Genomic DNA, 13,538 nt, shown 5'->3' on the forward strand with positions numbered 1-13,538 from the left:
CTTCTAGCTTCCTATTTCCTCCTCCACTTTGCCAGTTTGTCGGCTTGACCATTAATAGAAATTGAAATTTTTCCTTTAATATAGAAATTGAAATTCTTTTTATTTCTGATGAAACTTTATTGTTGTTGGATACCATGGCCATGTTTAGAGGACAAGAATAATAATCTGATTCTTAAGAATAACGTCCCACATCGTCATTCTTAATAACTAAAATATTGATTTGTCTCTAGATTACTTAATTTACGATTACATGGGAAGGAATTGCAAACTCACCCACCATTCTAGGTTTGGAATTTGCTCTCCTGGACAGTTATATTTAAAAGGAACACTTGATCCTACAATTTAACGAAAAAAATAATTGTACATCTATCCGCCTTGGTTTGGCACCCTCTATTGTGGACAATCTAATTACATTGAAAATGTGTTTGATGCTTACATACCAAATATTGTCATAGGTACGGCCAAACAATCTAGTTACTAGTAAAGCATTCAATTCCAGAAATGCCCGTTTATTTGTCAAGATTTTTTTTTTAAGAATGACTACAATGGTCATTACAAAGGCATTGATACGTCGATATGTGATAAACACGATAAATGTCGAAATACTACTGGCCTAAAACCAAACAAAATTGAATGACATAAAGTCCACAAACACTACTTTATTTACACTCAAGTTCAATATTCATAGATTTGCACTTTCACTAGGTCGAACCTGAACACATTGTGAAATATATGTACTTATCCATTGGGCTATCAGTTGTTGGCCTTTTATTTGCCAATACCAAGAACATAAATTGAGGTAAGACCATTTTTACTTGCCACACTCACATCTCCTTTGACTTCAACACAAATTACCTTACATGTGAGTGTATATAGCAAAAAATGGTGAGTGCATTTAAAATTTCCCTTGAGGTAATTTAGCACGAGATGTTTTAAAGGCAACCCCCATTCTAGTTAAAAGCCGCCCCCACCAAATTTGGGTTGTATATAGTAGAAATTGTTCGGGCCTTTTGAAATCAATGGACTTCAACGGATTTTGAAATCAAATGGGCACAATAAATTCATAAAAAAGAATGGGAGTGGCCCTCTTGGTAAAGGGCGCTTTTAACAACTTCTTAGAGTAACAGGTGTAAATGAAAGACTACTTTAATATTTCCCATTTAGTAAACCTAATGGGATGATTAGGGTTTTAGAACTTTCTAATGAACAAAAGGTCCATGTTAATCCAACAAAACCTAAATAAAAGATGTCTGTTTCAGTTTCAGTCCTTGCAATTTTGCATGAAACGTGGATCAATCCCAGCTAGAGAACCTCCGGGTCATGGAACCAACTTATTCACATTGCACACTTAACAAAAGTTCAATTTTCAACACTAGAACAAGAATCAACCCCAACCTAACCTTGTTAGAGCTTCTAAATCAAATCATTGGGCACTTTCTCTCTCTAGAAACGTAGTTACATGATCTAATTGAAATGGGTATTCTAGATCATGAGAATTAAGGTTGAAAAAGAAGAAGAAATAGTGGTGAGAGAAAAAAAAGTGGAATTTGAAAATGAGAGGAGGGATTGATGGTAAAATTTGTGAAGAATTCTCTTTGAAATATTATGGGATTTGTACAATAGGAGGAATGCTTAGTGCTGGATCAACCCATTTAGTTTCAACTCCTTTAGATGTCTTGAAAGTGAATATGCAGGTTAGTCTTGATCATCCTAATAATATGTTTAGTTCTTCATTTTTCTTTCTTGGGTATTCATTAGAATTGAAATTTATTATCAGATATGTATTGAATTTGATGAATTAAGATTGGATTCTCTCAATTTTGTTTCTCATTTTGATTATGAAGTTTTAGATTCACATGATCTGTATGGGTTTTGATCATCTTGGGCCATAAGCTTGTTTTCATTATGTTCTGAAAAATGAAACATTTTGCTAGTTTAATCTGATTTAGGGTTTAGGGTTTATCAACTCATGAAATGCTTTGTTATATTGGAATTGTAGGTGAATCCCATTAAGTATGCTACAATTTCTTCAGGTTTGAATACCCTTTGGAAAGAAGAAGGTCCTTCTTCTCTTTGGAGAGGTTGGACAAGTAAATTCATTGGTTATGGAGTTCAAGGTGGATTCAGATTCGGTCTTTATGAATACTTCAAGAAATTTTACTCAGATTTATTGGTAGACAATAGTAGAAGTAGCATATTCTTTCTAAGTGGTGCATCAGCTCAAGTATTTGCAGATATAGCCCTTTGCCCTTTTGAAGCCATCAAAGTTCGAGTTCAAGCACAACCTCGGTTTGGGAAGGGCTTGATTGATGGTTTTCCAAAGCTATATGCAACTGAAGGAGCTCTTGGGTAAACAAATTTCGAAGAACACTTCTCTTTTTCTTATCCTGATTTGGTCAAGTACTGTTGTGGAAGTAATATGACTTATTTTCGTGCAGATTCTACAAGGGGCTTGCTCCCCTTTGGGGCCGAAACCTTCCATGTAATAATCATTCCCCATTTTTCTAACTACATTTTTTCACTCACTTTACAAGTTTGGCTCGACCCTTATTTCAGAAATTCTTAGGCACAATATGCAGTATTAACTTAGATACAGGGTTTCAAAATGGTTTAACCATGTCGTAAATGGTTCAGCCCCATGGTTAGTGACCCATTAGCCACGACATAGCCCATTGTGAACCACTACTTACGTAACACCACAAATCACCTGGTAGGTTCTGCACAATATGATACTTGAAAGGCTCAGTCATGGGGCCAGGAATTTTTTATGGAGCCAAGTTAGGTTTGGAATGGTTCCTATAGGCTACTGCTGAATGGATCCACTCGGTTAATTAGTATAATGCTAAGAATCCTGAGTAGGGCTAGCCTGGTTAGCATAATCCATTAGTCTCAACCTAGTTCAGCAATGCCAGCAATTCATTGGGTGTGGCTAGATCTATAAACTCGCACATTTTGGATCTTTTCTTTTGTGTTCTAACAATAAATAATATGAAACTTTTTGTAATTCTTATTTTGTTCAAACTAGAGGAATATTACATCAAATGTTGACAATTTTAAATACTTCTATGCAGTTTCGATCTTTATGTTCTCAACTTTTGAACATACTGTGGATTTCTTATACCAGAATATTGTTCAAAGACAAAAGGAAGATTGCGCAATAGGTCAACAGCTTGCAATCACATGTGGAGCTGGTTATGCCGCTGGAGCTGTGGGGACGCTCGTTTCTAATCCTGCAGACAACATTATTTCCTCTCTCTATAACAAAAAAGCCGATAGTATCTCTCAGGTATTCTCCATAAATGTACTTTGCCGTTTTCTTCAGTGTTGATCTTCTTGAACCACAACATTTTCCTTTGTTAACTATGCTTCAATATCTCTATCTCTTTCCATGTGCAGGCTATAAAGCAAATTGGGGTACTTAAACTGTTTACTAGAAGTCTTCCTATTCGGACTATGCTCGTCGGACCTGTTATAACTATGCAGTGGTTATTATATGATAGCATTAAAGTTTTAGCCGGATTGTGAGTACATCTCTAATGCTTTCTCTTTCTTGTATAGTTTAGATATACACTATTTCGAAGATAAATGACATTATAGACAAATTGTCATATGAGTTAGTAGATACCTTATCAATAAGCAATGGCAATATTGAAAGCCTTCGATTTTCTCAATTCATATTTGAAATCTCATTCGAGCTTGAGCTAGATTTTCGAACTGTTTTTTAGTAAAGAATCTAATTCATTGAAAATGTTTGATACAAACTTGTTATGGACCAATTTCAATTAGACTTCTTACTAGGAAAAGTGAGACTCGGTCTTGATTCACCATATTCAACTGTTTCAGATTCAGACGAGTCAGATTCCAGAATTGTCTAAAAGGTGCCCTTCAGTTGTTTGTCTACTTAGAACTTGCATAATTAACGCCCTTTCTTTATGTAATTTCAGGCCAACAAGCGGAGGTTTGAGTACTCAATTATCATCCGTTAGAAATGAAGAAAACAACTTAATCGCCTACGAAGGGTGATTTATAGTTCAGTTCTGTAACAATCTTGATCAGTGCAGGTATAATTGTTAAAGTAAGCAGCAAATTCTTCAGAAATTGGTGAAGATAACATGAAACTAATTTCTCTTTTATCAGTTTTTTCGACCGAAATTGTTTTCATGTTCTATTTCAAACTGTTACTAAATGTGTAGGAAATCTAGTTTTTTTTTTCCTTGGCATTTGTATATCTACCATTCATGGGGAACTTTATTATGTTGAACTTTAATCTGTTTTTTTTTTTGGTGAAAATGGGCTTCTGCCTTGCTGTATTAAGAAACAACTTCATGAGCACTACTCGCTCTATCAATGGCTAATGGCCTTACAATGCAACTCGGAGTATGTAATATCTCCTCGGTAAATTCCACCTCAAAATTGGAAATAGACTGCGCTAACAGGTGCGCTACTTGATTCGCCTTTCGGACACAGTGGACAAAAGAACCATTTGAGCATCTCCTTCAGTGATACAACCATACTGATAAAGATCCTTTGCCATGAAAGTGGCTAGGCACGCAGCTTTGGCCTCCGCTTCTAAAGCCGAGGAAGCAGTTGTTACTTTTGTTCAAGCCATAATAAAGCAGTTGTTACTTTTGTTTGAGCCATGATAAACTCACCACACCCATTCCTACACACAACAGCTAAAGCCGCTTTCCCCCCTTTGAATGAAGCATCAGAATTAAATTTTATCTTCTCCGATGGTGGTGGTACCCAATCTTGCATTTTCTCCTGTAATTCATACTGAACTCCACTACTCGAGTTTATGTTTGCGTGAATCAATGAGAAATCATTCTACATAGTAGTCGCCGCTTTAATAATGGAATAACTACATGGGGTGATACCTTCGAACACACATTTATTCCGAGCTTTCCATATGAACCATGTTACGTAAATTCTTTTTGCAATAATACTTTCATCTTCTTCACATTCGATCCATTTACAGATTGTATGCATGAAGTTTGTATCTCCTTCGAGTCTCAAGTTCAACGGGCTTGCCATCCATGTTTCCCTTGCGCATCTGCAAGTCCGAAAATATGATCCACATCTTCATCTTCTAACTGACATATTGAGCAAAGCTTGGATACTTGCTATCTTTTCTCCGAAAAATAGCGACTTCTAATAAAATAAAATACTAATTTCCTAAACCTAATCAAATTCTAATAACAAATTATAAATAAATAAAATACTAGAATCTAAAACCTAGAAGGTTTTCAAAAAATATAAAACTGCTAATAACAATTCTCTACTATAAAGAAATATGAAACGACTAAAATAAGATATCTAAGATTTTTAGATAATCTTCTAAAAATCTCCCTGCATCACGTCCTCTCTCATCACACTGGCTAAACTTTGAAAAGAGTTGCTAGCATTAGCCAACCTGACTTGATGTTTGGCTTCCCATTTTTCGCCTTCTAAGTTCAACAAATGATTGACGGATAATTCTCTCATCGTTTCAACGGAGATAATGTGATCCACGTCTTCCCTTATGTGACTCTCAATCTTAAAATTTTCAATAGCATGGTTCCATTCGTGAACCACTTCTCTGAGGAAAACTTTACAGATATCGTCCTGTATTAAGCCCTCGAAATTTTGGAAAAGTTCGTGAGACCACGACTCTTTACTCTTTGTCTAGCATTGAGTTGCAGTGAAGTTGTCAAGGGCATCTTTAAATCCCTCAAAAACTACAGGTTGATATATCTTCTATAATGTGATTTTCGATATTATAACTTCTTAATTCTTCATTCAATTCCTTGAACATTTCTCGTAAGAAACCCGTACATATATCTTCCCTTATCTGACCTTCTATATTTCGAAGCAACTCGTTCGACAAACAAGAGTCTTTTCGATTATGAAATTAATCGAAAAGCTAAAACCAAAACTAAATATGTAAACAGAATTAACGAGGTTCGGCTTAAAGCCTACGTCCTCGGGCGAACAAAAAATTTTTTATTGAAGGATAGATGAAGACGACTCACACAACACGCAAGTTCGTCCCAAGACGGTACAGTATAGAAATTTAACCTTCTATACTAGATCTTCGACGACCGAGAAATTAAACACCACTCAAAATAATGAATAAAATTTCTCTCTCACTTGCTCTCACTCTATGTCGAATAGTTGTTGTGTTTGTGTTGTGTTTTGATTGGCACTTAACCCCCCTATATATATACATCCACCTTCCATAATAGGATAAGTTTAAACGACTATTGTGGTTTCCAATCTAATACAGTTAACTCCGTGTTTGGTTTCTCATCATGGGATTTAATAACAAGTTAGAGAGAAGTTTCTCTCTCTCAAACTTACTCTCTCTCTCTCTAACCCTCTTTTACGAACCATGTGCGACTTTCCTTGTCGTCTTGTCCACGTGGACAAGACGGTTCAAGGAACGGTCTCTCCACACGGTCCGTCTACGCTTATTGTTCACCAAACCTTTAAAAATGGTAGTATTTTTAAAGGTCCCATATTGAAGAGGTTATCTAAAGTTGGTCATTATTGTTCTTATAAATACTGTTTTCTCTGTTTAAGTGGGTTTTAAGCTAGTGCCTTCCCATTTTCAGGTACGAACTATCCTTTTTTTCTTCTTTTTTATTTTAGGGTTATAATTTGATACCTGATTTCTTTATATAAATCCATAGTTCTTGTTTAGGGTTTGAATAATGTGATCGAATCATCCATTACTTAGGTATGCTAGCAAAATCGAAATCCGCCGCTTTTTCGCCAGATTGTATTTTTTCACTGCATTGATTGTTTTCATTTGATCGATTTGAGTTATATTTTTCTTGATTCTGATAATTTCTTTGTTATTTAAGATAAAAATTTCTATTTGACCTAGAATTCATCTGATTTGAGGTATATTGATCCTTGTCTACTCCACCTGACGTCATACATCGAATCCACAACACATACGTCGAATCTACGACACATATGTCAAACTTCATACATCGAATCCACGTAGGGGTGGGAATAAAGCCCGCGGATCCGATCCCGCCCGCGGGTACCCGTGACCCGTACTCTGAATCGGTACCCGCTGCCCGCTTACGGGCAGTACCCGCCCGTACCGGCAAGCAAAAACGGGCGGGCTCGGGTGGCAACCTTGCGTCGGCTACCGCCCGAGCCCGTACCGGTTAATAACCCGACTTAGCCCGAAGGAGGGAGCAGCTCTAATTTATTAGGCAACTTCATCTTTAAGGCTCTAAGCTTTATAATGCTCAAGTTGTTACTTATCTCTATCAATTTTAGATGTGGGATTTAGTTAAAAAGAACAAAACTTAAGAAGACAATATAATCCCACATTGGAACATTACGGATAGTAAAAAGTTTGAGCTTGTATAAATGTTCTGAAACACTCCTTTTCTGTTGGCTGCATACCATAAACCTCATTAACTTTTTATAGTCTCTAAGAGGATGATTTTTTAACCCATGTACATGTACATTGTATAATATAATGGGTTGAAAAAAATTGACAATAGACTTTCTTCCATTCAATAATCTCTTCTTGGGTGCATTACTTAATGTAGTGAGGGCAAATGAATTCTAATATGAGACAAGGGACTAGGAGAAAGACATGATGAGTTATTCACATATTGGTAAGAATAAGGAGTCGGGTGTGTTTGTGAAATAGTCTCTTGACACATTAATAGCTTAGTCCCGCATTGTCTAGCGAAGAGCCGAGGATGTTGATACATGGAACTTTGGTCGTTCGAACTCTTTGACACATTAGAGTTTAGTCCCACATTTATATTAAAATAGAGAAGAGCTTGGATGCTTATGAAATGAACTTGGTGGTGATGTCTCTTGACCAAATAAGAATATAGTCCCACATTGTCTATACTACAACAGAGAAGATCTTGGGATATTGATAAATGGGACTGTTGGGAGTGTCAATGTTACTTTAAGCCAAGATCCATGGATACATGAGACAAGGGAAGTGTTCATGGGACTGGTGGTGAAGACTCTTGAACCAATTAAGAATTTCAATTCAGTTTTCTGGTCTTGTGTTGGATACTTGATAAAGTGAAGGTAAGTGTTCATGGGACAAGGGAACTGAGACAAAACAAAATGAGTTAGTTAGTTCGTAATGATTTATATCAATTTAGTCCACCTTGTCTCTATTGAAATAGAGAAGGCTTAACAATTAACTTTCTTCAATTCAGTATAGATTAACTTTTTTCAATTCAGTATACATGCTTGGGTGCATAATTGATGAAGTGAAGGCAAGTGTTCTGGTGTAGGACAAGTTGATAAGAGACTTTACAAAGACACAATGAGACAATGAGTTGGTACATAATGCCTTATCAATTTCATCCCTCATGTTTATATTGATATAGAAGAGCTGGGATGCTTATAAATGGAACTTGGTGGTATAGCCCCTTGAATTTAGTCCCACATTGTCTATACTACAATAGAGAAGAGCTTGAGATGTTGATAAATGGGATTTGTAAGTGTTAATATTTCTATAAGCCCATGTACATGCCAAAGGGGGATAGGGCCATGCCAATGGCTTAATATTTTTAGGGTCAACATCGGACAGCCCGAGCCCTACCCGCCCGGTGTTTTAGTTACCCGGTCAGTTATGCGGGCACGGGCGGGCAATGGTGGACCCTGAGTGTTGGTTTGCCCGTCCGACCCGCCCGAAAGAAACATCGGTCAGCATGTTCCATTGCCCGTACCCGCCCGAGCCCGACTATTACTCTGCCCGAGCCCGACCCGCCCGTCCCGATTCCCACCCCTAAATCCACGACACATACGTCGAATCCACGACCCATACGTCGAATCCACGACAAATCAAAAAATACGACAAGTGAAAAATCATACAATATTCGTAAATTTTTATTCATCGACACAACTACTTTTGTGACCCTTGGTGTGAACTAAGGGGATGAATTAATTCTTTCAATTACTTTAAAAAAAAAATAATTCTCTTAACAAAAAAGTAAATTAATTTGTTTATTAAAGGTTGAGATTGACCCAAAAAATCTAATACAGTTAACTCCGTGTTTGGTTTCTCATAATGGCATTTAATTACAAGTTAGAGAGAAGTTTCTCTCTCTCAAACTTACTCTCTCTCTCTAACCCTCTTTTACAAACCATGTGCGACTTTCCTTGTCGTCTTGTCCACGTGGACAAGACGGTTCAAGGAACGGTCTCTCCACACGGTACGTCTACGCTTATTGTTCACCAAACCTTTAAAAAGGACGGCGTAAATTTCACCGAGTATCTCACTTTCCAGATTTGAAAACTCTCTTTCTTGTCTCAGTTGTTGAATTTCCTCTCTTATGCTCGCATTGTCTACGTCGTTTTCATTGTTTCCCAATAAGTCTAAATAGACCGTCAAATTGAACCGTCTTACTAAAAGACAAAAGACCCTAAAAAATAATTAAGTACTTAGAACCTGTCTCTCTCTCAGATAAAGAAAGAAATCTAGTCAAGAATAGAAAAAAACTGAAAAAGGTATCTGAATTCTGAAATCCCTTCCTCCTTCAGAGGTTCGTTATTTAAATTTGATTCATATCATTGTTTTGCACAATTTTTTATCCTCTCATTAGAAGAATTCATACACCAAAAGAACAAATCTCCCCTATAAAAACATGGAACCCAGATTCATGTTTAGAAAAAAAAAATAGCATCTTCTCTCGTTACTTCATTCTCTCCTCTACCATCTTCAAAATTATCATCTTCAAGAAAATATTACAACCCCTCAACTGTGTCAATCTTTTGCAAAAAAAAAAAAAAAAAAGATTTGAACTTGATCTTATGAGCTATATAAGCCACATAAAATCGTTCCAAGAAACAGGTGTCTTGTAAAAATCTAGATTGACAAAAATAATTGCCAATCTAATATTTGTTTTAGTCGAGAGAACTGCCGAAGCAAGAATTTTAAGCCTATAAAAATGTTTAAAGGTAAAGATAAGTTCTACTCACCAATATTCCAACTGATATATTATTTTACTTTTTTCTCCTCTCTTTATTACTTAACTAGTGACCGAACATTGATATGTATCGGTCCAGTTCGAAGGAAAATCTATGTTCAAATAACAGAAAAGGTGATGGTTGTAGAAGAAGATGCCAAAAGATAGGGTCTTCAGAAGGTTTTTGAAGAAGAAATAGAAGAACAAGACATAGAAAATCAAATTGAATGGATAAAAAAACAAGAAATAGAAGAACAAGACATAGAAAATCAAATTGAATGGATAAAAAAAGATAGGGTCTTCAGAAGGTTTTTGAAGAAGAAATAGAAGAACAAGACATAGAAAATCAAATTGAATGGATAAAAAAACAAGGTAAGTTTTCTTTCCCTCTCTCTACATTGTTCTTCCATAATACATTTTTTAGGTTCTTAATTTATCTTGTTTAGAAGTCATGTGACTTGTGGCTCCAAGCCACACCTTAGAATCTGTGTGTTTTGAGATTTCAGAAACTACAGAGACCATGTGAGCTTCCTTATAGTCAGAGTTTTAGAGAAGCCAAAATGAGCCTCATAGGCTTCTTCTTCAGTAAGATTTTCTTCTTCTTTGTTGGAACTAGATGGTTGACCTTCTTCATAGAGATGAAGACCAGCAAAACTTGATGGAATTGGATTATTAGACATTCTCATAGGATTATGACCATTATTGTTATTACTATTGTTGTGTATATATTGTTGTTGTTATTGTAAAACTTGAGAGAATCATCTGGTGTATATCTGTACTGACATTTAGAGGCCAAATGTCCCCATTTTCTGCGAATACCACAAGGTATGCTAGCAAAATCAAAATCCTCCGCTTTTTCTCCAGATTGTATTTGTTCACTGCTTTTATTGCTTTCATTTGATCGATTTGAGTTATATTTTTCTTGATTCTGATAATTTCTTTGTTGTTGATGATGAAAATTTCTATTTGATCTAGAATCATCTGATTTGAGCTATATTGATCTTTGTCTACTCCACCTGACGTCATACATCGAATCCACAAAACATACGAACTTCATACATCGAATCCACGGCACATACGTCAAACTTCATACATCGAATCCACGACATATACGTCGAATCCACGACATATCAAAAAATACGACTAGTGAAAAATCTTACAACATTCGTATATTTTTATTCATCGACACAACTATTTTTGTGACCCCTAGTGTGAACTAAGAATTTGAATTAATTCTTTCAATTACTTTAAAAAAAAAATTAATTCTTTCAATAAAAAAAAGTAAATTAATTTGTTTATTTGGGGTCATTGAATCTCAACCTTTAATAGTTTATTAAAGGTTGAGATTGGCCCAAAAAATCTAACACAGTTAACTCCGTGTTTGGTTTCTCATCATGACATATAATTACAAGTTAGAGAGAAGTTTCTCTCTCTCTCAAACTTACTCTCTCTCTCTCTCTAACCCTCTTTTACGAACCATGTGCGACTTTCCTTGTCGTCTTGTCCACGTGGAAATAGCAATTTGAGGGTGCTTCTATATGCATCCGACCAAATGGTTGTAAGCGGACGGTCATGTCATGGACTCGGGTCAATGACTATTGACCCGAGTTCTCTATAAGCACCCGATCACCAACGTCGGTGACATTCACCTCCGTTTGCTTCTTCCATCTTCTTCTTCCAAAATAAAAGGAAGCCCGACTGATTTATCTAAATGAAAACCCAAAGTAAAGGTCAACTACCATCGATATTCTCCGACACCACCTATTATTTGATGTTTGCAATGATGTAAATAAACATTTTGTAATCCATTATTTAATATTTGGATACGTAATATATAGTTTGGTGAAAAAGGAAATATGAATCTAAGTTACGTACTCGAATTGGGACCTAATACAACATAATAGATCAACTGATCCGTTTAGTCCTCTTAGATCTCAGATCAGCTGATATGTTTGGACCTCTTAAGTCTCGGGTCTTGGGAAGAAGCTTAGAAAGGAGTTATGAGAGATTAAGTGAGGAGAAGTTCGGTTCTTGAGAAGAAGCTTAGAGAGAGAAAATGAAAATTTGATTCGGATGGTTTCATGAGAGGGAAATGGACAAACAGTGAAGATTAAGTCAAGTTGTCCTGTGCTTACAGATTGGCCTGGTGCTTATGAAGAGAATAGTTGTTAGGCCCGATACTTATATAGCTGCCCGCTTACAACCATTCGACCTGGTGCCTTTGGAAGCACCCAATAGGAATTTTGACTTGTTAGTTGTATAACCTAAACAAAATGTTATCATTACAATTTTAAATAAGACAAAAACTGCTACATAACCAATATTTAGTACTCTCAATGAAAAAAAATCAATATTTAACAGGGATAAAATTCGTTCAGTCTTCACTAATACAATTAATTAGAAGAATCAAAAGATAATGTAGATTATCAATTATATGATTAAACTACATAAATTACTATCAGCTTGTAATTTTAGTGAGATGTAAAACCTTGGAACTACCCTAAAACCCTACTATCCGAATTGTAAAAAAATTTATTTCGAAAAGTACACATCTGGGGTAAAAAGTCAACATTTAGTTTTTTTTTTTTGTTCGTGTGACAAGATTTAGGGAGGAGTTTAATATTTTCATGAAAAAAACATACTTTATGAGATTATCGTATCTAAGTAGGCAATATGAAGATTTAAACTCTCTAATCGTATCACTATTTAAAATAGGATTCTGACGTTTTTCTCAGACCGGTCACACCATTTAAAATAAATAGTTAAAATGAAAAACTTGATAGAGATAAAGATTAACTACCGAGAAAAGAAAATAGGTGAATTGATGGGGTGGAAAAGAAATAGAAGAAAATTACAAGATAAAAACCATGATGCGATTAAAGTTAATATAGCAAATACAAGACTCAAAGTATTTATTGTGATTCTTACAAGAAACTAGAAGAAAAAATGAAGTTAACAAAAAACTATAAGAAACTAACTAAAAAAAATGACGCCTACAACGACACTCAAAACCCACAAATCTCTCATGTGCACACAATCTCATACCCCAACCAACTCGGCTACTACTAATTTATTATCAATTCTTCAACCTACGAATAAATATACTATTGATAAGTGATAGAAAGTGACTTTACAAAAAAGTAGGTCTCTTGTCAACAGTTGGTAGCCCAAGTGGTTCCAAGGTGTTGACATAAACTCCAGAAATCCCTGGAGGTCCCAGGTTCGAATCCCAGAGAAGGTGGAATCTTTGGTTATTTGAATTGGGGTTATTAGGGTGTAAATAATGTTGTTGGGCTTTAGGCCATGTCTTGTTGGGCTATAGGCCCGGTTCTGTTAGTGTTTGAGTGGGCGGTTATCGAGCTTATCACATCTATGATGTATCATGTGCCAAATGTAACGACATACGTAGATCGTAGTCGACTTCCAAAAAAAAAAAAAAAAGTAGGTCTCTTGTGGTGGGGGGGGGGGGGGGTCGAGTGCGACCGCCCTGTCCGCACGGGCCCATCCACGGCCCTGTCTCAATTCCATTAACCACCCCATCACAATCACCACCACAACAAATACTTCTCATATTGCACTTTTTCCTCTTTTAGT

The 13,538-nt window shown here is 36.0% G+C and overlaps 1 protein-coding gene across 1 annotated transcript; it reads left to right on the plus strand.

Annotated features, from left to right (window-relative positions):
- Positions 1 to 1,096: 1,096 nt before the first annotated feature.
- PHT3;3 (phosphate transporter 3;3) lies at positions 1,097 to 4,290 on the plus strand. Its single transcript, XM_086652524.1, has 6 exons — positions 1,097 to 1,694; positions 2,000 to 2,349; positions 2,439 to 2,482; positions 3,072 to 3,286; positions 3,397 to 3,521; positions 3,945 to 4,290. The coding sequence occupies exons 1-6, from the start codon at positions 1,554 to 1,556 to the stop codon at positions 4,021 to 4,023; spliced, it is 954 nt and encodes a 317-aa protein (XP_086508650.1). The 5' UTR covers positions 1,097 to 1,553; the 3' UTR covers positions 4,024 to 4,290.
- Positions 4,291 to 13,538: the final 9,248 nt, after the last annotated feature.

The sequence above is a fragment of the Eschscholzia californica genome, unplaced genomic scaffold, assembly GCF_041429995.1.
Source record: "Eschscholzia californica isolate CP2 unplaced genomic scaffold, dmEscCali1.0.p SCAF_1, whole genome shotgun sequence".
NCBI classification, from domain to species: domain Eukaryota; kingdom Viridiplantae; phylum Streptophyta; class Magnoliopsida; order Ranunculales; family Papaveraceae; genus Eschscholzia; species Eschscholzia californica.